Below are 20,593 nucleotides of genomic sequence, written 5' to 3'. Positions count from 1 at the left end.
CTAGCATGTCGGGGGAAAGGGGAACCGCTCCAAAAAAAGATCCAATGGGAGGATGGAAGGAGGAAAATGGAAATGCTAAATGACCCATGAGTGAGAGCAAACAGCGAAATGGATAACAGCTTACCATGAGAGAGAGTGGCAGAAAAGGCCATACAGTTCTGGGCTGCAGATGCAGAAGCATCATGCTGCAGAGCAGAGAGGAGCGAACCCCTCACTAGACAGTACCAGGGAACCTGCGTCTGTGCTACTGCATGCAGCTCCGGGGATGTTTCTTGTTAAGTACAAACTATACTGAACCCCAATCAAACCTCTGCACCATGCCCAGGGTATTCTCCTGGCCACACTGTTAGCAGGAAGAACAGGACCTTTCCCCAGAGAACCACTCTCCTGACGCTTCTAGCCCTTATCCAAATGGAAACTCTGAACGGTTTTAGGTTCAACCATCATTACTCAGCAGCAACAGATAAATCCTGAAACTGGAAAGAATTCAGGAATGATTAAGGGACAATTTCTGAGAAAAATATATTGATATATACACACACAGAGTTTAGCTAAATGGTGACTGAGGATGGGGCATAACTGAGTAACGGTATTTGAAATCTGTAAATCCCAAGGAGGGAGAGGAGGCATTTAGGGTGGGACAACAAAGTATATGTGAATGGAAATATTGAGCAAAGGAAGCCACTTAACCGCAGCTTGGTGCATTAGTGTATTGGTCCTCTTCCCCGACTGCCATGCTTTCATGGATTGTGGTTACATGGTATGATTGTGATTGAATAGAACAATGGTCTCTGGAGACTTTTGACTGGATCTAAGCACAAGACGCAAATGAAGGAGATGGCTTTTAAAGTGTAGAGTAGTGTAAAAGAATCTAATCATTGTGTCTAATTAGAAGAGTAAATCACTGAAGGAACGTCAGTGTCTTCATTTTTCTTTATTATATTTAACAGTGAGACAGGAAGCTGTCGTCCTCACAGCCTGATGATGTAGGGTAAGATAGAAAGCAAATCCCATTTGGATGCATGCAACACATTATCACTGCAGTTTTCTTTCTAAGGCAGCTCTTCCCTTCTCATGCATTCAGATTAATTCTGCTTTCTCTGTCACAGTCTGCTTTGTCAGACTGGAATGTCTTCTGTAGAGGATCATTCAAATGGGAGCTGCCCATGGGGGACCATTCATGGTTAAGGAAGCAATGACAGGTATTTCTACCTTCCCTTTTGAAAGTGCAGTGTGTGTAAAATCCATACCAAGAAAACATACATAAATTGAGAGGGAGGATGGTCTTCTGGGGACTGGGAGACAGGATAACTAGTTTCTCTTCTTAGCTCTGCTACAGTCTGTCTCCTTGGGCAAGTCATTTAACTTTCCTATACCATAATTTTGCCATCTGTACAATATCCGGTACCTACGTCACATGGGGGTCAAGGGTGGGTTAGTTAATTTTGGTAACGCTCTTCACGCTCCTCAAGGAGAGGCGCTATATAATTATAAAGTAGCATTTAAATTCTTATTTAATAAATATTTGGTTGCAAGGGATTGTAACTCGTTACTGCAGTTTTCCTTCAGTGTCACTTCTTCCCATTCCAGAACGCTTTTTGTTGTGATTTCTAAGCACTCCCAAAAAGCAGTTTGTCAGTTGCAAGTGGGTTGGGCCAGGGAGCAAAGGACAGGAAGATGCCTGACGAGGCAGCAGTGTCATTATGCAGGTCAGAAAGGAGATAATGAACCTGAAAGGCACATTCTGTGAACTGTACATGCTAATTATGGGGATCTGCATGGGAAAGTACCATGTGCAGTCCTGTTAACAGTCTGTCCGTCCCCTTAAGTGGCCAACCAAGGTTCCTGATGAGTTGCTGGACAAAGTATTTGGCTGCCTGGGGCAGCTGGGTACTCAGCCAGCATGAGTTTACACCTTGTGCATCAGGCATTGCTCGGCAAGAAGCTATTCTGCATGAAATGTGAAAAGGGAAATCAAAACACGCTTGAGTGCAGTTAAGCTATTGTCCCTCAGCTCCCTCCTGGCTTAAATTCCCAGAGCTCTCTCTAAGCACCAAACACTCAAAGTCAGAAAACAAGAGGGATGTTGCAGAAGAGTTGAGGTGTGTTCTAGAAGCTGGTTGTTTCTAACAGAGCGCTGGAGAGAGGAGCTGAAGCCTGGAGATGGGGGGAAACATAGCAGGGGAAAGCAGGGTAGTGTAGCAGAAAGTCAAATGGTTCTGCATCCTAAGAATTGCTTCTAGCCGGAGAAGCATGTTGCTAGTGTACCCAGGGAATTGTGGTGTTGTCACCGAGGTTCTGAGCCAGCCCAGCAAAAGAAAACGTATTAATGAGGAGCACAGAAATGGGTGGCAAGGGAATTCTCTCAGCTAAGTGCCAGCGGGTTTGGTTCAGAGCTTCCTAAGACACTCAAAATTGCTACTAGGGCTGTGAAGGAGGAAGAGTGTGGTACTCTGCCGAGGCTTGGGAATGCCTGGGTTCGCAGAGCCGGCGGGGTGACTGGGTGATGGAATGGTCAGTGTGTGCCCAGTGGCAGCTCTCATATAACCCCCATAGGTGAGTTTGCAAACAGCACCAATAGGAGATCGGGGGTCAGTTGGCCCAAAGCCATCAATACAACCTCACAAGATGAAATGTCACACAAGGCGGGCAGCAGAACGTAGTACATTACAAGCAGCCACACCAAGCCCAGGCAGAGTAAGAGGCAACAAAGTATGGCACGAGGCCAGGGAAGGGACCCTGAGGAAAATCCCAGGCTCTGAGCTGCTAGGAAATGCCAAGCAGTGAAACACGTGTTGTGGAAGGTGAGGGGAAGGCCATGGGCAAAGATTTTGAACCCTGCGGAGCAGAAGTCCATTATTTGTATATAACACACTTAAAAACTGACCTTTCGTGGAGCTGAGCCCAGCTGCGTGGGTGGTTACAGCTGAAGTGGGGCTAAACCAGGCATTTGGGGGGATTGTCAGAGGGGAGCAAGGGTGCAATGAGAGACTCCCCTTGGGGCCTTTGAAATTTCCCCTCCAGGCCAGTAGGTGTCTTGGCGGAGACTCTGATGGGCTCTGGATTGGGCCTTCAGCTCCAGCCATGATGGACGTGGTATAAATGCTCAAGTGGCCAGAATCTGCTCTCCGTTCCTGGGCACCGCTGCTACCTCAGATTCCCACCTGCACAAACGTTCCCTTGCTGGAGTGCAGGGAGGTAGAAATGGATTGTTCCAAAGAGAAGACATTTTTCCTACCATAAAAGCCCCAGCATGGGGTTGGGGTGAGCGCGACTCTCCTGCTAAGCTAGCATTCCTCATGCAGCAGAATCCCTGCTCATCCAGCTCTGGGATGCTTTTGAATGACAGAAGAGCTTTGTACAAACAGACACGGAGCAGGACGTTCCCAGAGGCATGCAAATGGTCATCAGCTTTTTTTTTTTTTCCATCAAAAATACAAAATCCCCCCACCAGATCCGCCACCTTTTGCTGTGGTTTTGGCTGGAGCTGCAGAAAGGTGCATCTGATGTCCCCCTGTAGTGGCGCTCTCCTTTCTCCCGCATTTAATCGATTTCATCTCCTTATGGCAGTTGGAGCTTTTTCATAGAGATGGAGAATTTGTCAATACAAAAAACAGGATTTGTCCCAAAATTGTCAAGAAGTTTCCTCAAAACGTCCCATTCTCTCTTTTAAAAAAAATGACATTTTGGGTTCTTTAATAAACCACATCATGAAGTTCTCCCCTTGTCCCCTTTTTGTCATGTTCTCCCTCCTACCCACCATGTTCGTTACTGATCAGGAGTGCGGTAGTGGATCTCCCTCCATTCCACCTCTGCTTGGGGTTCGAACCCCTTTCCCAGTCCTGGCCAAGCTGCTGTGTTCTCCAGCTGTTTTGGTTGGTATGAAATCATTTTCCAAAAGGCTGTGAAATAAATGCATGCACTCCCTTGCATGATGCTCCAGAAGAGATGGGCCTAAATTGTAACATTGTTGCTGCAAGGGTAACATTAAAACCCTGGGAAGGAAAGATGTCTTCCTCTTCTTCAAGGTATTTTCATGCTAATTGATCCAAAAAACTGTGAAATAAAGAGAGTCTTAGTGAGGCCTCTACCAATTAAATTACATCCCCTCCTGCTCTTGTGTGGTTCCACTGAGGCCAGCTCGGTCCTGGGGGGAGTTGGAGTGTTGTGAGGTATGGGCAGCTGGGAGCTAGCACAGGAGTGATGTAAATGGTACTGACTTTGTGGATCGGTTCATCTTTGGAAGCGTCTCCAAACACTGGGCTGGAGCCCCGAGAATGCAGATTCATGGCTGAATTGCTGCACTTTTGCCTCACGTACATGCTTCCATTCTCCTAAACCATTGGTCTCAATCTTTCCCAGACCCTGCCCTCATGTTACAGCCCCCTACCATGGTGGGATCCCCGTCTCTTGCAGGCACAAGGGAAGGTGTTCACAGCCACTGAAACCTGGGGCAGCCCCCACGTTGAGAAACTAGGTTCTAAGCTGTTTGTTACAATGCATTCCTCCAGTTCCCAGCACAGCTCCCAATGGATTCTGGGGGATTTCACGGGGCTACTGGTGCATTGTGGGATGGCTGTCCAAGCTGTTTCAGCCTGTACTGTCCACATTCAGGCTAGACTAGTATTTAGCACTACTGCTAGCCAGTCTAATCCCGGTGGTATTTCATACAGGTACATGGCCCTTGCACGGGGACCCAGTGTGTTTTTCAGGGGTACTGCTAGGGACTGTAGTGTGGGCACAGCCCAGGAGGTGCCATGGTGGCCACTGGGGAGGAGAGGAAGAGGCATTACCTGTGAAATTGAGCGAACAGTAGAGCACAATGATGACGATTCCCAGGACAATGGAGACTATGCTGAGCAACCTGGCCATGCGTCCGAGTCTCCGAGCCCCGTCCATGTCCCCCTGCTGTCCACTGTTCCTTGACTGGCAGAAAGGAAGACACAAACAGGTGCTTGTCAGGGGTTGTGGTTCCAGCTCCGTGGCTGCTTTGTGTCAGTCATCAGCCTTAACCCATGCAAAAGGAGAGCTGCTCTGTTAGCAGCTGGGTCTAAACGACTGCGGTAGCATCACCTGGGACGAGTGTCCTGACTTGCAATCCAAGTTTGTCAACAGTCTTCATTAGCTTCCGACGCTCAACTGCCCTGAAAAGTCCTGGCTGGCATGTGTGCTCTGCAGAGGGTGGAAGTTAGACCAGAGCAAGGGAGGCGGATAACTGTCTAGGTGTGTGTCTAGCAAATACAGCCCATAAGGGCTGTGAGGCTGAACATGACTGCAGCCAGCAGAGATTCTGCTTTGATTCAAAGGGAAGGGTCCTGTGTTTTTAGGAGCTTCAATCCTCAGTGTGATTCACTTAGACAGGGCTGGGACAGTGGGGCCATTGCACTTAGGGGCCACCTCTAAGGGGACCACAGTTGCCACCCTCCAAAAATTTACATAATTGAAAACACACACATCTGGATTTAACCCCCCACCCCCAGCTGCTGAGAGGAGCAGCAGCAGACTGCAGTCTCCATAGCCCTGCACTGCAGCTGTGCAACATGAGCCAAAGTGTGGACTTCTTGTAATATTTTGGATGCCTATTTGTGCCTCAGTTTCCCTTTGTATGTTGCATTCCTAACCAGTAGGTGCGAAAGAGTGAAGAGTGCTCTTGGGGCAGCATAGGAGACGTGGCGGGGGTGTCACTAAGCTAGCAGGGTGGATCAAATGGGTCATTAAAGGATGGGCCGAGGTCGACTACTATCAGTGGAAAATCCACAAAGGCAGTGAAAACCTCAGTGGCCAGAACACTGACACCTAGCCCCCAACAAGCCAGAGGCAGGAGATTTCCCCTTCCCTCGGCAGGGGAACTGAGCAGAGGCCAACTTGATAAGTAAGGACTGAGAGGTGAAAGAAAGGGGATAATGGTTGGCTTTTGGGAGAGGCCAAGCCGCTCTCACCTCAGCCTGAGAAAGGGGGCAGAGAGTCCAGAGCAGGTTGGCAGTGGGTTGCTCTGGCTTGGCCAGATGGACTATCTCTTAACCTTTATTTCTCTGTGCTACCCTAAGGAAATTCGACACTGTGTCCCAGGTAAGAAACCTGGCTGTGTTCTGACAAGGTTCCTCAGCGTCACTGGAAATCCTTGCGGGTGCACATTGGTCCCGGCAGAACGTACGTGTCTCTGACCAGGAGCCTATCAGCTGGACTCACTGGACAGAGCTCCCGGGGTAAAGCAGGAGCCCAGATGCTCAGTCTCAGAGGCTGTGTGGCCTACCCTGAAGGAAGAGTGGGACCCCCCCCGGGGGGGACGGTATGCCACACAGACACAAGATTACGTGGTTACTGTTGCAGCCTGCACATGAACAGTGAATGGGCTTTGACTTAATGCTCGGTAACTGCTGGGTTTCATCTCACTTTAGAGCAATCGTTTTCAACCTGGGCCTCTGCCGATTATCTGTAAGATTGCCAAAGGAGGCCGCACCTCCATTCGAAATTTTGTAAGTGTCTGCAAAGGAAGAATGGTTAGAAACCACTGCTTTGGAGTATCCTTCGGCACTCTGCCTCTCTGCTGTACTCTAACTCTCTGGCTCGGCGGCTGGGAGCTGAATGAGCTCCTCCTGCAGTGATGGTTGCTCCTGTGCTGGCAGCGACGGGGGAGGGAATGGCCATCCCAGCTTCTCCATGCTGCTTTCCCTTGCTGCTCTACTGATTTCTTAATGCAGTCTGCTAGAAGGTGGCCCTGCCTTGTAACTAAATCTACTGGTTCCCAGGGTACAGCAGGGATGGGGGAGAGTCATTGGGAGGTGCCTGGAAATGCCTCTCTATGGGATCATTCATAAAGGCTGCACAGAGATTGGGGGCCACCTGTCCCACCACAGCTTTGTCCCCCTACGGGGCTGCTTTACCAACTTAATGGGAGCCTGGAGGGCACTGCTATTTTGGATAGGGTAGAGCAGGTTGCAGCAGCCCCTGTCTTTGGGGAGGAGCGGCAGCTCGGAGACCACAGAGACTATCTGAAACTGGCAGAGAGCTGCTGTGGGGCTGTCTCTCCTGAGTCTGGTCACCCTGACTGAGGGAAAGCCATGGCTCTGGCTGGTTTTCCCAGGGGCTCCTTTCAAAAGTGAGTACGGAGACCGATGTCCCCCTGCCAGCCCCAGAAGCTGCTCTGCTCGCGCGCAGAACAGCTGCAGCCTGGGTAGTGGCAGAGCAGGCCTCCCTCACGTACTGTCCTTGCTGAGGCTGAGGAGTAGTGACATCATTGCGGGGCTGAACGTGAGGGCTGCCTGCCCTGCTAAAACTCCAGAGCCCACTCCACAGCTTGGGGAGCAGTGACTACAAGGGAACGGCTAACAGCTGGGTCACTGCCAGCCCCGCCTGGAATTAATCCCAAGATCTAGTAGGGACAAAGGCTTCATGGTGGCTGGCAATGCACTGACATGGACTAGCAATGTCTTGGTAAAGTCGGACACTTTGCAGTACTCTGGCTAGCACCCTGGGGTCTCCTAGGCTGTTTCACCACCATTGTGCTCTGTACTCCACCTGTACTAACTCTGCTCAGGACCAACCAGACCACGTGTAACCCACAATACAATTAGATGGATCATTAGCCTTCAGAATCAGTGACTGATTAAGTGATATCCTTGTTAACTTCCTGTTATAATCAGCAATAATCTCGTTTCCAAGTAAAAACACTAGGGCCAAAATTGGGTCATCCCCTGATGAGGGGAAACAGGTTACTGCTGCTTGAAGAGAGCACAAGGGCCATGTTCCTTCTTCTTGGCTGCTGGGCCTGGGCTAGGTAGGCAAGGAACAGAGGCTTGACACTTCGCAGAGGGTCAGGCGCTTGGGGCAGCAAAGATGTCACTGCAATCAGACTACTTACAGAGCCTCAGCATGAATGACAAATGCAGTGGCAAGGCAGGAGAGCCCCTCCAGGGCCAAGGAAAATGTTGGCGGCTCAGAAGAAGCCCCGTTTTCAGTGTGTGTACCCCAACCTTCCCCAGAGCAAACCAATCCCCTGAAACCTCACCTGATGTCTATTGTTTCTGGGAAGTTTTGAGAAAAAAATCGGATAAGGAATTTCAGAGCTTGGTGTTTAGAAATGTCCCCCTTGTTGGGAGGTGTTAAGGGGTGCAGAGGTCTGGGGGGGCACAGAGGTGAAATCCTGGCCCTACCAAAGGTAAGAGGAGTTCGGCCAGGGAGGCCAGGTTCTCACAGGTTTTCACCCACATTACAAAAGCTAAACATTTGAAATGTTCTAGCTGTAAAATATAAGCATTTAACATTTCCATGTGGACTGACGCCACCTCCTCTCCCCAGCCATTATCCATGGCACCCGCTGGTGGAACATGGAGGAATCACAGCGCAGAGCTTAGGGCACTAGGCTAGGATTTTGGAGACTTCTGCTCTGCCACAGACGCCTGGGTGACCTGGGGCAAGTTGCATCAGGTACGGCTACACGTCGGGGGCATGTGGAGCACAGACCCTGCTTACCCAGTGTGAGTGGCAAGGCGCGGCTTAGGCAAGTAGAACAGCAGTGGCTTTCTGCACGCCCAAGCATGGGCTCCTCTCTCGATGTGGCTCTCTTTACTAGTGTAGAGTCCTGCTGCTGGAGCCATTCCCCACGGCCTCCCCTCTGCCAGCGCCTACACACCACAGCCTGGCTGCAGCCTGCCTTTCGCTGCGGCGTAGCTCCACATATGGTACATTCTGACGCAAGTGTACCCAGGCCGAGTCTGTCTGCTCGGTCTCTGTCTATAACGGGGAGAATAGCAGGGCCCTGCCTCACACGAGAGGTGTGACAATCAACCCATCAGCCTGGGAAGCGCTTTGAGGTCTGCTGATAAGAGCTAGGGGGGTTATTATTATTATATTCCATGCCACTGTAACTGGCTGCACATGCGTCCCTCTCACGAACATGCTAGGATCTGCAAGAGGAGAGCTCTGGCTTAGGGCAACTCAGAAGATCCGTCAGAGCAGTGCTCCCCTCCTGCGGACCCTGTGCACCAGCCTGATTTACATTTTTGCACTCATTTAAACAGAAGGGGGTGGGGGAATTCATAGACAAAAACGTAGTTGAAAAGAGGTAAGGTTGAAAGCATGAGTTTCAATACAGTCCAAAAATCACACTTTCCTTCTGACTTCTCCTTTAAAAAAACCAGACGAACCCCCCTCGTGTGAAAATGGCTAGCAATGACCCATTAAGAGGTCCAGCAAGTCCCCACTGCCATATAATCCAGCATCATGTTCGCTCAGCCCACCTGCCACATACCATTCACCCTTAAAGTTTGCAAAAATCTATGCAAAAATCAAACTAACAAATGATTAGATGATCCAAGCCCGTTTCCTATCCAAGGGTTCCATTACCAATATACTGTGTCACCAAACACCACTAATGGTTACTTCTTTAGTCACTACAAAAACAACGAACACGGTGACCAAACATATGTGACTTGTTACAGAATACATTTAAAACAGTTAAAAATACAACTTGCAAGGTCTGCATGGACCTACATCACCATATAAGCACTTCATTTCATAACCCCAATACATCAGTCATGCCAATTCCAGTCATACAAATATTCTGCCCCATCAGCCCAGCACACTCGAGGAGTATGCAGGGAACTCTGACATAACCTAATGCAGCCTGGATCGTCTTCCTTTCATAAGCTACAATGCACAAGGAATAGAGGATATCAAAAATCAACAGTACGCACCTAACAGCTTGTTTGCATTACTGAACAGAAGGTGGCAAAATTAAATCAGGTGGGATGACAGTGAGCGATGGATTATATGGCAGTAGCGGCACTGGCTGAATCCCTTAACTGTTCATTGATAGATTTTCAACATTTGAGATTTTTAAAGGCACAATTTTTTGTAACAAATGTGTAATTTTGGGGGGAAGGTGTATGTTGGACTCCAGTGAAACTTGCTTGCATTGGTCTATACGTTCCCTAGCAAAATACAAACAAGGAGTGAAGCCCATCACTGCTGCTTCTGGAACCTTTTTCTCTTGAACAGTTATGAAAAATCCACAAGCATTCACATGGAGTGCTCTGTGAGCATTTATCTCTGTTCATATATTACTCATTGGGATGGAAGGGGGTGATTGTAACTGGTAAATGTCAGTCATCGTGGATTTCACTTTCCACATAAAAACATGAGCAATTTGTGTCCATTAATCAATGTTTGCAGAGAGGGCACATTTGTTCAAATGTAAGAATCTCTTGAGGACTAATCAGAGTGTGTGGTAGTAGCTGTAGCTGGGAGTTTAGTATTAAAAACTAACCACTGGGAAATGACAACCAAATATGTCTGAATGCACTATGAATCTTGACTTCATGTGGCAAAATAGCATGTGACCTTTTTTGAAACATGCTAGTGGGAACATTTTAGGAGATAAAACCAGCAACATATTCTTTGGGAAATATCAATTTAGCCATTTGAAATGAAGTTTAACAAATGGAATCCTTCCAAGTTGTTCTCTAATGATAATACTGATTACAGTTACAAAGTGCGGTGCATTGCTTGCACTCAGCCTCATGATAGACCCTCTGTAGTTCCAGCTGGCTAGGGCATCTGTCACTTCTCCGACCCTGCTATGTGAGCAGCGCTGTGCACTGTTAAACAGCCTCTGTGCATACCCCTGCCCGGAGGGGGTGGCCCGTTAGCGCTAAGGGGAAGAGGTTTCCTGCATGTGTGTTTGCCAGAAGGTGGGAATGGGCGACAGGGGATGGATCACTTGATGATTCCCTGTTCTGTTAATTCCCTGTGGGGCACCTGGCATTGGCCACTGTTGGAAGACAGGACACTGGGCTAGATGGATCATTAGTCTGACCCAGTCTGGCCGTTCTTATGTTCTTATGTGTAGTGTGTGAAAAGATCTGGGGCCTGTCACATGCGAAGCTCTCTAGAAATAGAGTAGTGCAGTACAATGGAAAAGAGCAACCCAGCCCCTGGCCATCCCTGGGATTTTACCATCAGGGGGCTGTTTGGTTGCATCCTGTTGCGAGGGGCTGAGTGACACAACGAGAACTGAGAGCACTTCCTCTTTCCAATGCAGCTTTTCCCAGGATTGGGCCCTAAATGCCTTCCCCTTGTTTGGAGAAACTTATGGTTAGTTTGCAGTGTAGGAGCAGCAGGAGAGGGGGTATGAGAGAGACCTGAGTGTTCCCTGGGGCATCTCTCTGTGTGTCTTGCAGACTAAGTGCTTGCAGTTGTAGCCTGGGCTCTGATGCACATAGGCTCTTTTGTTTTGGACAGCTGAGCTGTCGCAAAGCTTCTCTCCTTTCCTCTCTCTGTCTCTTGGTCCCTGCTCATTCAAGCATGTTCCCAGCAGAATGGGGGCGGGGGAGGGGCATACCCTGTACTGGCACTGGTAGTGAGGCTGGTCCCAGAGGGCTCCTTCTCCATTTGTGTGTGTTAGTTCTGCTCTCCGAAATGGGGGGGCTGAAAGCAACTGAAACCTATTAACGCAGGCCCAGGTCAGCGTCATCAAAGCCAGTCCTCAGCTTTGTCAAACAGGGAGACTGAAAAAGATGCACTCAGATGTCTATGCAGCCAGGCCAGAAGTGACTCATTCCATGAGATCGCACTGGGAGAGGAAGGGGGAGATGGGCAGATGATTTTTCTGCTGACCACAAGACCTGCTGGGACCTGAGTGCAGCATTTGAAAGGTGATTTATGAGCCTAACTCCAAGGCATTCCAATGCTTTCTTCTCTGTCCACTGCTCAGTGCTAGGAAGTGGCCCTGTGTGCAAAAAGCATCGACTTCAGGGAAAATATAAGAGTGCAAGCCCCCCAACAACTGAAGAAAAGTCAGTGGGCTTTAAGTATGCCCACCAACTGCCACTGTGGCCGCAAGCAGTCTGGATCATGCCCCCAAGGGGAGCTGGTCCCCGGTGCCTAAAGCCTCTGGAGAGTCTGGTTCCTGTCATATCTCTAGCTACTCCTGGGGAAATTCTGCACCACTGCATGTGCACAGAATTCATGTCCACTCCAGATTTCTTTGTTTCCCTGCAGAAAAATGACTTTCTGACAGGGAAGCAAAGGGAAGCTGCAAGAGCAGCCATGCACCACTCCCTAGCTGCGCAGGTACATCATTTCAGGCGCCTGGAGCAGCCAGCGAAGAGGTAAATCATCACAGGGCTGGGGACACCCCAGTCAGTGGCTCCTACCCTGAGCTGGAATCAGCTGCTAGTCTCAGCTGGGCTGGAGCAGACAAAGATGGGACTTCTTCTTTCCCTACAAGGAGTGGCTGGGGCTATGTCAGACCCACCCCCAGAAATTTCCTCCAGCTGCAGGAAGCTCAGCATCCTCCCCTGCTTCCTGCCCCCATTGCTCCTCAGCTGTGGGGGTAGGGGTCACTCTACAGGGAGCTGCTCCCCCATCCTCTGTGCATCCAGATCTCCCATACTCAGACATTACTGCCAAGCCTCACCCCATACACCCAGAACCCCCCTAGACCTCCATACCCAAACCCCATCCCATTGAACCTCAACCCCTGCATTTGAAGCCCCCTGTGCCCAGACGCCCTGCCTCAGGACCCCCACCCCAGCACCCAGACCACCCCACACTGAGCTCCCTGCACTCAAACCCCCACCCTCCACACTGAGCCCTCACATCCAGACTCCCATGCCACTGACCCCCAATTAACTGCACACTGACCCCCACCCCTCCAAGCCCCACCCCACCAAGTCTCCTTGTTGAGACCCCCATGCCCAGACCCTTCTTCTGACCCCAACCACTTTCACCTGGAAGCCCCTGCAGAGTCCCATTGCCCCTGCACCTGGAACCACCCGGCCCAACAAGCCTCTGTGCATCCAGATCCCCCCACACACGCACACCCCACACTGAGCTGCCTGCATCCAGATTGTCCCACACAGAATCCTCTCACCCCCCCAACACACACCAAGTCCCTCCACACTTGGACCTACGTGGTTGAGCCTCCCTGCCCCACACCTGGCTCAGAGGGGCAGGGCCCCAGGGTGTTTCTGGGGCAGGCCCAGGCCTTGTGCTATGTCAGGGTTGGCTGCAGCTTCACCACTGACTCTGTGTCCCAGGGTGGGAAGGCTGCAGGGTGATCTCCCACCTTTCTGCAGCCAGTGGCCTATGCTTCTCACTGCCATGCTGGAGCCCCCGCATTGATTTATTGACAAATAAAATGTGCAGAATTTTAAAATATTGTGTGCAGAATTTTGAATTTTTGGGCACCGAATGCCCTCAGGAGTATCTCTAGCCCAGCTGGACATGGGCTCAGCCAAGGTTTACGTGCTTGATCAGGCAAACATCTGGGTGTTCACACCTTGCTAGGCACAGCAAGCCAATTCAGGGGAAACTTCCAGTGAAACCACTGAGAACTCTGCCTGCTTGTACAAGGGCTATATTGAACTTGAGGTCTCCATCCTGAGCAGTCTTCTCCTCCCTCAGGACTGAACCAGATCTGGGCACTTCACTACATGGGGCCAGTGCAACGCCATCCACCATGCTTCCTCTGGCTGGGGCAGCGCTCCTCAGCAGACTACGTGTTTGACGACGATACGTTCCTGCATCCCTTGCACTTACCAAGGTACATACTCCCCACTGCACTTATGTCTAGAAATGGGCAACTTCCGAACTTTGCTCTTCGGTTCCTCCCCCACTCCAACGGGGCAGATGTTTGAAAATCAAACCTGTTCATAGCCCCATCACTGCAGCATAGAATTGCTGTGGCACCCAGAAGGAAGAATGTGGGAGCTACTTTGCTCAGCTGGCGGAAGGATAGCTGGGAGTTATGTGACTCATTACTGTGTATGTCTAGCAAGACTCCACTATCCCGCTTTCCCCGTGCCACTGCATTACAGAGCCAAATAAGCTGAATCCATCTTAGCCCACATCCTGGCTAAGCAGGCTCTCCACTGTGCAACTGATGCCAGCTGGCTCCTGCAAAGAGCCCAATTCCTCTTCTAAATGGAGGCCTGTCTCTGTGGAGGGCTTGTCTATAGCACCTGACACCACGTCCCTCTCTAAATCCCTCTATTGGCTTCTGGGGAACCGCTGACTGCACGTTCCCCTCCACGCGTTTCTGTGCAGTAAGCAGCATGCTGGAGCTCTGGGGCTGCTGCCTTCCCTGAGCTGATTTTTCAAAGGGGAGATTTGCCGGTATTGCACAGTTAAGAGTATAAAAGGGGCCGACAGGCCCTGTAAGGCAGCATGGTTCCTTCCTCCAGACTAACAGGGGTGGTGCTAATTGGAAGGCTCTGCAGCCTGAGGTGTGAGTGTTGAGCCACCTGTGTACAAGGAGGGACGGGAGAATTGTTACCTCTCTTCTCACACTGGCTGATTCTGCCTCAGTATGTGGGAATAGTTAGGGTCAGAAATTGCTTCAGTCTCAGTGAAGGGCTCCAGATGCCATCAGCTCCTTGGAAATACCTGAGCCCAGGAACTGGCCCGGGCCCCACTCTCTATTTTGGGGGGTAAGTTTGGCTGTTTGTGGATCAGAATGAAACAGGCTCTTTTCAGTCTTAGGGTTTGTTTTTATTTTCCAGTAAAATCCCTAAACCAGCCCCTGATAAACTGACCTTGTTGGAGGCAATCTGGACTAGTGCTTAGTGCAAGAGATCATGCATCAGGGTTCCTGGGTTCTAGTCCCAGCTCTGCCACCAAGTCGCTTGGGGGTCACTTTCTCGCTGCTTCAGGGGGTGTGTCAGTGAGGATTAATGAGTTGCTGATTCAGAAACTCTGCAAGTGCTGAGTATTCAGGGGAGAAGGAACTCCCTGGGCAGCATGGCGCGTCAATAGTTAATGTTTGCAAAGAGCCTTTTAGAGCATCAGATGAAAGAGGCACTGGAAGAACAGAGCAGGCATTCATAAAACACTGTGTCCCCGGCTGCCTCTGGTCCCTGGCCAGGCTCCGGGGGAGAGCCACGTGGGAGGAGAATGGATGGGGGCAGCAGGAACCATGAGTTTAAAAAAAAAAAGGGGGAAGGAAGAAAATGGGCCACTTTTATTCTATAGTTCTTTGAACAAAAGGCTCCTGCTTCATCTCTCAGCACTTGAACAGAAACTGCTGGGAGCTCTAGTTCTGCCCTGGTAACTCACCTGGCAGCGGTGCAGCCACACATCAGCTAGCAAACAGATGGGAGGAAGGACCAGGTGTGAGAATTACGATTGTTGTTACCATAACATTAGACATATTAAATAACAACCAGGACCCCACGGTGCTGGTGTTGTCCAACCCCATGAAGGCACACAAGCCCTGCCCCGTGAAGTAGAGGGGCTGAGGGGGTCATGAACACAACAGTAAAACTCTGGGGGCATCACGTCTACGCAGTGAGGGAGCTTGTTCTGACCTCCCGTACTGGTGTCGGCATAGTTGGAACTGGTTGGTGGAGGGGGATCAGGCATCGTCCGCAAGTTGATATTTTCCAGAAAGCCTTTGGTTTTGGATGTGCCTCTTTTAGTGGCGAAAAGTCGCCATAAGCCCCAAAGCCGATGCTGTGGGGAGCTCTTCTCTGAACATGCAGGCTGTAAGCCCAGAGCACTGGCCTGGTGTGGCGAGTCGGTAGGGAGACAGCACAGATCCATTGAAACAAACTGATCTCAAGCCTGCCTGAGCCAAATCTAGGTTCTCAATCTAGGCCAAACAGCCCCAGGGTCCCCTGAGGTGAGCACAACAGCAGGCCCTGTGGTTTTTGTCCTGACTGTAACTGAATGCTTGACCCTGCCCTTCCAGTGCCAGTTCACTGCCTCTCCTGGGTGGGAAGCATGACCAGTCTCGCCAGCCCTGTCCTCTAGGCCCACCTGGAATGGATACGGGTCATGCCCTGCCACATTTCTGAGGAATCAACTGGCCCTGCTCAGAGGGACTGATCAAGCCAGTACTTTATCGCATCAGCCTTTTTATTATTATTATTTATTATTATTTTATTTTAAAAGAACTTGCTTTTTCTAGCTCCTGCAATTGTGGAGAAAACTGGCCCATCAGCCCCAGAGGCAGCAATGTCTGCCTGAGTCTGCAGGAGTGAACTCGCCCTGCTCATTTCATGGTGTGTTTTAAAGATGCCTGTTGAAATGCCTGCATTGCTCACTAGTCTGAGGCTGATCAAGCCATGTAGGAAAAGAGGGCCGCTTGTCTCGGGGTCAGTAGTACCTCACGTTGATTTCAGTGGGTTAGCCAGGGAGGAGGGAGCTGCTCTGCGGGAATAAGAACTGCAGAACCTAGCCCAGTAGGACGGTATGTGCAGTTCCCAGAGAGCCCATCTTAGTGCCACTGCTGAGTGGAACTGGAGCTGACCATGGAGTGTGGGGAAAGTGCCACCTCTTTTTCCCCCCAAAGGGAAGAGCAGCGCTGCAGGAGCACCCAAAGCGCCACACAATCGTATTTTGGACATATGCACCATTGGGTGTGAGTGGCATCTCCCAGCCGTGCACCTTGTGCCGTCTCATACTCAGAGGGAAGGGAGTGCAAGTCTGCTGTTCTAGCCTGGGAGCATAGAGGACAGAAGAAGAGCAAGGCTTCAGCTCTTAGAGGACCACTGACTCCTGAAGGAGAAGCCCCAGTTGTGCCCTACATTCACCCTTGTTAACCCAACGTCCAGGAGTCCAATGCTGGTCTGTTTAGGCTGTAAGCTGTCTGGACCCGTGAGCATCTCGTCATTGGTTTGTTCCACACCTAGCACAAAGGGGCCCTGATCTCCTCCAGACCCAGTGTGGAAGGGGAAATAGTAGAAGCCAGGTTTATTTTAACTGCCCAGGCTGGGGTATTTGCCTCCAGGCGCTACGGTAACACAAACAATAAGGAGCCCGGTGGTGATGGTAGGATTCTGCCTAATGGCTCCGGGTCCCTCGTGGAGAAGGGAGGGTTTATAAATGTCCCTTTGGTGACTCCCTGCATTTCAGGCCCCCCTCCTCTACGTGCTGTCTGTGTAAGGCTGGTAATGCTATAACCCCAGGCACAGCCCTGCTCCTGGCCCCCTTGGGAAGGTCTCTTTCTCACCTCCCCATAGCAAGCGCAGGGTTACCCCTGTCTGGCCTGGAACGCTCCCAGGTGGTTTTAGGTGCTGAGGGAACTATCACATCTGGTTTGAAATGGTTTTCCCTGCCTGGCCCTGACTTGCTCTTAGTCAGAGCTCCCTGCGGCCCTACCTCCAAGCACTGTCCCCTTCTCTGCCCTCCCATGGCTGCTGCCCATCCCTCCTAGCAAACTTACTGCTTGGCCCCCACCAGGCTGCAGCTGCTGTGGGAGCCTTGGCCTGGGTGTGCAAGATTCTCTTACCCTCCTGGCTGCTCCAGCCTGGGCTCCTGGAGGGTTTAACTCTGGGGAGGTTTGTGTGTCCCCGAGTCCCTTCCATGCCCCCCCAGCTCCGGAGAAACAAACGCTGTTCTGAGGGGGGCAGGATACAAATAATTCCAGGTTCCTTTCGGGTTTGTAGCTCGGGAGGGAGCCCTAGCTGAGGGCCATCCCCAGCCTGGGCACCCCGGGTCAGCCTGCTGCTGCTCCTGCTCCAGCAGCGCTGCCTGCCCCAGGCAGGGCCCTCCGCCTGCCCAGCTCCGCCCGGGCAGTGTCCCCAGCCCAGCCGCGCTCTCGAGCAGCGGTGGTGGGAAGGGGCCGCTTGCAGGGGGTGCTGTGACCCACCTTCAGACAGCGGCTGGTTCCCTTCTGCCGCCTGCCCCCTCCCCAGACCCAGAGCGCCCATTCCGCGGCTCTGTGCTGGCCCCAGAACCGCTTGTCCCGTCGCGAGCTCTGGGGCCGGGCCCCGGGGGCTCCGCCTCCCCGCTAGCCCAGTTCTTAGAGCCCCCCAGGTCTGAACAATCCCAGCCCGGCGTTGCCCCGCGGACGCAGCTGGCCACGTGTGGCGCATCCGAAGCGGGGAGCGAGCGCTGCGCGGGCAGTGCCGGGGGGCCCCGGGGCGCTCGGGCTCCCCTCCCGGTCCGCGCAGCCAGGCGCATCAGCGGGCAGCGCAGCTACCCAGCGGCCATGCCCCGCCCGGCACGGGCGCAGCGCGCTCGGTCCGAGGGGAAAGCGGGGCTCGAGTTCAGAAGCGTCCCCTCAAGTGTGGGTGTGGGGGGCAGGGCTGCTGGCTGGCGCCCCAGGACCCCGGAGAGTGGGGGGAGGACGAGAGGGGGCAGGGCTGCTGGCTGGCGCCCCAGGACCCCGGAGGGAGGGGGGCAGGGCTGCTGCTGGCGCCCCAGGACCCCGGAGAGGGGAGGGGGAGCACGGTTGGTGGCTGGCGCCCCAGGACCCCGGAGAGGGGAGGGGGAGCACGGCTGGTGGCTGCCGCCCCAGGACCCCGGAGAGGGGAGGGGGGCAGAGCTGCTGGCTGGGGCCCCAGGACCCCTCGGGCGGCCGTTCAACACTTACCATGATGGAAAAGACCAAGGCCACGATGTTGATGGGCCAGACGGGGCAGAAGCAGGAGAAGATGGCCAGCACCAGATAGTCCAGCGGCCGGCCCTGCTCCTGAGCGCTGGTGGTGGCGATGGAGGATGCCCGGCCCAGGCTGATCCGGGAGGGCGAGTGCGGGGCCGTCTCCAGGTGCCCGGCGGACCCGGGCTTGTAGGGCAGGCTGTGGCCGTTCTGCTCCGTCTCCAGGGTCCCCGAGAAGGACTTGGAGCCGCGCAGCCCCTTCTCGCTGGAGAAGAGCAGCTGCTCCGTCTCCTGGCAGGCCGCGGGCGGGGCCGGGCCCCCCAGCGCCTGCTCGAAGTGCGCCTCGCTGTTGATGGCCATGGCTCGCTCCTGCGCCAGGCTAGGGCGCCATGCCCGGCGGGGAAGGCAGCGGGCAGCTCCCCGCGGGGCGCTCCAGGGCCGGCCGGGCTGCGGAGCGAACAGCCCGGGCCGACGTGGGAGCCTGGGGTCCCCCGCCTTCGCCCCAGGCAGCGCTGCCCTGCCCCGCTCTCGCTCGCTGGAGCGCTCGGGTGCGAGATCCCCTCCTGGCAGTGCCCTGGCTCCAGCCACAGCTCGGCACCTTTCTGCGGGGGCGGCTCCCGCGGGGGAGGGGCCAGCGCTGCCCTGCCCACCTCTCCAGTAAGGGCTGCGCTGGGAATCGGCCTGATGGCACCCGCCGCCCGCAGAGCACTGGCGTGCGCCTTCGGCTACGACCCACCACGGGCAGGCAGCCGAGTTTTGCCAGCCTCTGGGGGGCTCAGCTAAGGGGGGGCACTGGATCCTTGTTTGCAGGGGTGTAGCTGCGCTGGGCAGCGGGACAAGGGGGACAGGCAACAGCCTTTAGTGGCCCAACTTCTGCTGATAGGAGAGGAGCTTTCCAGCGCCATCGAGGCTGCAGAAGAGCTCTGGCTTGCTCCGGACCTGGTCCCTCTCGCCAGCAGAAGCTGGGCCAAGGAAAGTTAGTCCAGGCCAGGCACCAGGGAGGCTGCCATGTTTATCTACGGTGTGAAGGAGCAGGGTGGGTGTTTGGCAGGCACACACATGTACCTTACATACCCGTGATGCCCATGGGAGTCTCGGTTATGCACCCAGGAGCCTGGTGGAGGTGGTTTCTGCTAAAGTAGCGGAAAGCTGCACCAGCCACTACCTCAGCTGGCGGGTTGCACCCACTAACATTTGTAGAGGCCGTGGAAGGGACTCGAACTCGCTTTTGGAGTTGGATCCAGGACACCTTCTTAGCCCTCCCCTTGGCCAGGAGCTCTCTTTCCGTAGGGATCGCTGGTGTCCAGCCAGCTCCCTCTCTATCGGTGGACACAGCAAACTGTAGCTGTGCCAGCAGGTGCCAAGCGAGCCCATCTATTCGTGTGCTGCTGTGGGTTTATGGCGGGACCGCTCTTCAGCTTTGCTGAGTTTGGAGGGCTACTGAGCGACCTGTGTTGTGAGTCACATAATGGATGGGTTTCCTGTTAGCTGAGCAACTTTGAACACGAACTAAACGCTGCTAGAGCCAGCTTATCATCCAGTGCTGTTTGTGCTTTCTGAAATGCCTCCTCGAGCAGAAGCATTGGGGCAGATGTGTGGGGTGCTGGGGCACAGGCTCAGAACCCCTTCCAGCTAAAATAGGCTTTAAAAGCTTCAGATGGCGACCAGACAGCTTCACTCTGAAGGGCGGGCAGGGGCATGTGGTGGGGCACCAGGCAGCACCAGGCATGTGCTAGTGCTTCCTTGGAAAATGACTCGAGGATGCTGGACAAAATGGTAGGAATTTTGACTAACAACTGGTGAATGTTAAGGCTAGAAGGGACCCTGTGATCCCCTAGTCTGGACACACATACACACTCCCAGCCACTTCTGCAGCAAGCTCAGTAACTTGTGTTTGTACCATAACATCTCGTTCAGAAAGACCTTTGGTCTTGATCTACAGATTTCAGACCATGGCGAATCCCCCCTCATGGCTCGGTGAGTTGTTTGGGGTTAATTACCCTCACTGTGAAAAATGTGCCCTTCCTTTCCAGCTGGAATGTGACAAGCTGTTGTCTGCTAGCCCCAGCTATCCTCTTCCCACCTCCGTACTCACAGCCTGTGAGCAAGTCACCTCTAAACCTTCTTGGTGAGAAGCTACATCAATTGAGCCTCCGTGTAGCATCCATGCCAAAAACACAGGCACCCTTCCCCTACACTCTTCCTGGGATTAGGGGGCCTGGTTCTGCTCTTCCACCAGTTTTAGTCCATTCTAGTCAGCTGACGCCG

At 52.9% G+C, this 20,593-nt stretch overlaps 2 protein-coding genes across 2 annotated transcripts in view; one reads left to right on the top strand and one right to left on the bottom strand.

The window, feature by feature from the left end:
• Positions 1 to 13,969, top strand: part of GOSR1 (golgi SNAP receptor complex member 1) — a 101,157-nt gene extending 87,188 nt beyond the window's left edge. The window contains exon 7 of the mRNA XM_075074090.1: positions 13,408 to 13,969. Coding sequence (XP_074930191.1) covers positions 13,408 to 13,510 — 103 coding nt within the window. The 3' untranslated portion in view covers positions 13,511 to 13,969. The remainder of the gene's footprint in view (positions 1 to 13,407) is intronic.
• Positions 3,761 to 18,686, bottom strand: TRARG1 (trafficking regulator of GLUT4 (SLC2A4) 1). The gene is made up of 3 exons (XM_032784048.2): positions 18,320 to 18,686; positions 4,794 to 4,926; positions 3,761 to 4,056 (listed from the first exon to the last, which is right to left on the bottom strand). Exons 1-3 carry the CDS (start codon positions 18,683 to 18,685, stop codon positions 4,040 to 4,042), a joined length of 516 nt encoding a protein of 171 aa, XP_032639939.1. The 5' UTR covers position 18,686; the 3' UTR covers positions 3,761 to 4,039.
• Positions 18,687 to 20,593: the final 1,907 nt, after the last annotated feature.

Source organism: Chelonoidis abingdonii, chromosome 20, assembly GCF_003597395.2.
Source record: "Chelonoidis abingdonii isolate Lonesome George chromosome 20, CheloAbing_2.0, whole genome shotgun sequence".
NCBI lineage: Eukaryota > Metazoa > Chordata > Testudines > Testudinidae > Chelonoidis > Chelonoidis abingdonii.
This window is presented reverse-complemented; position numbering and strand designations above follow the sequence as displayed.

What these genes read in the sequence shown, in the direction of transcription:
- TRARG1 (XM_032784048.2), bottom strand. Translation starts at nt 18,685, where the DNA reads ATGGCCATCAACAGCGAGGCGCACTTCGAGCAGGCGCTGGGGGGCCCG. An exon ending in CCTTGGTCTTTTCCATCATG is followed by an intron (nt 4,927 to 18,319) that starts GTAAGTGTTGAA and finishes CCTTTCTGCCAG; the next exon opens with TCAAGGAACAGTGGACAGCA.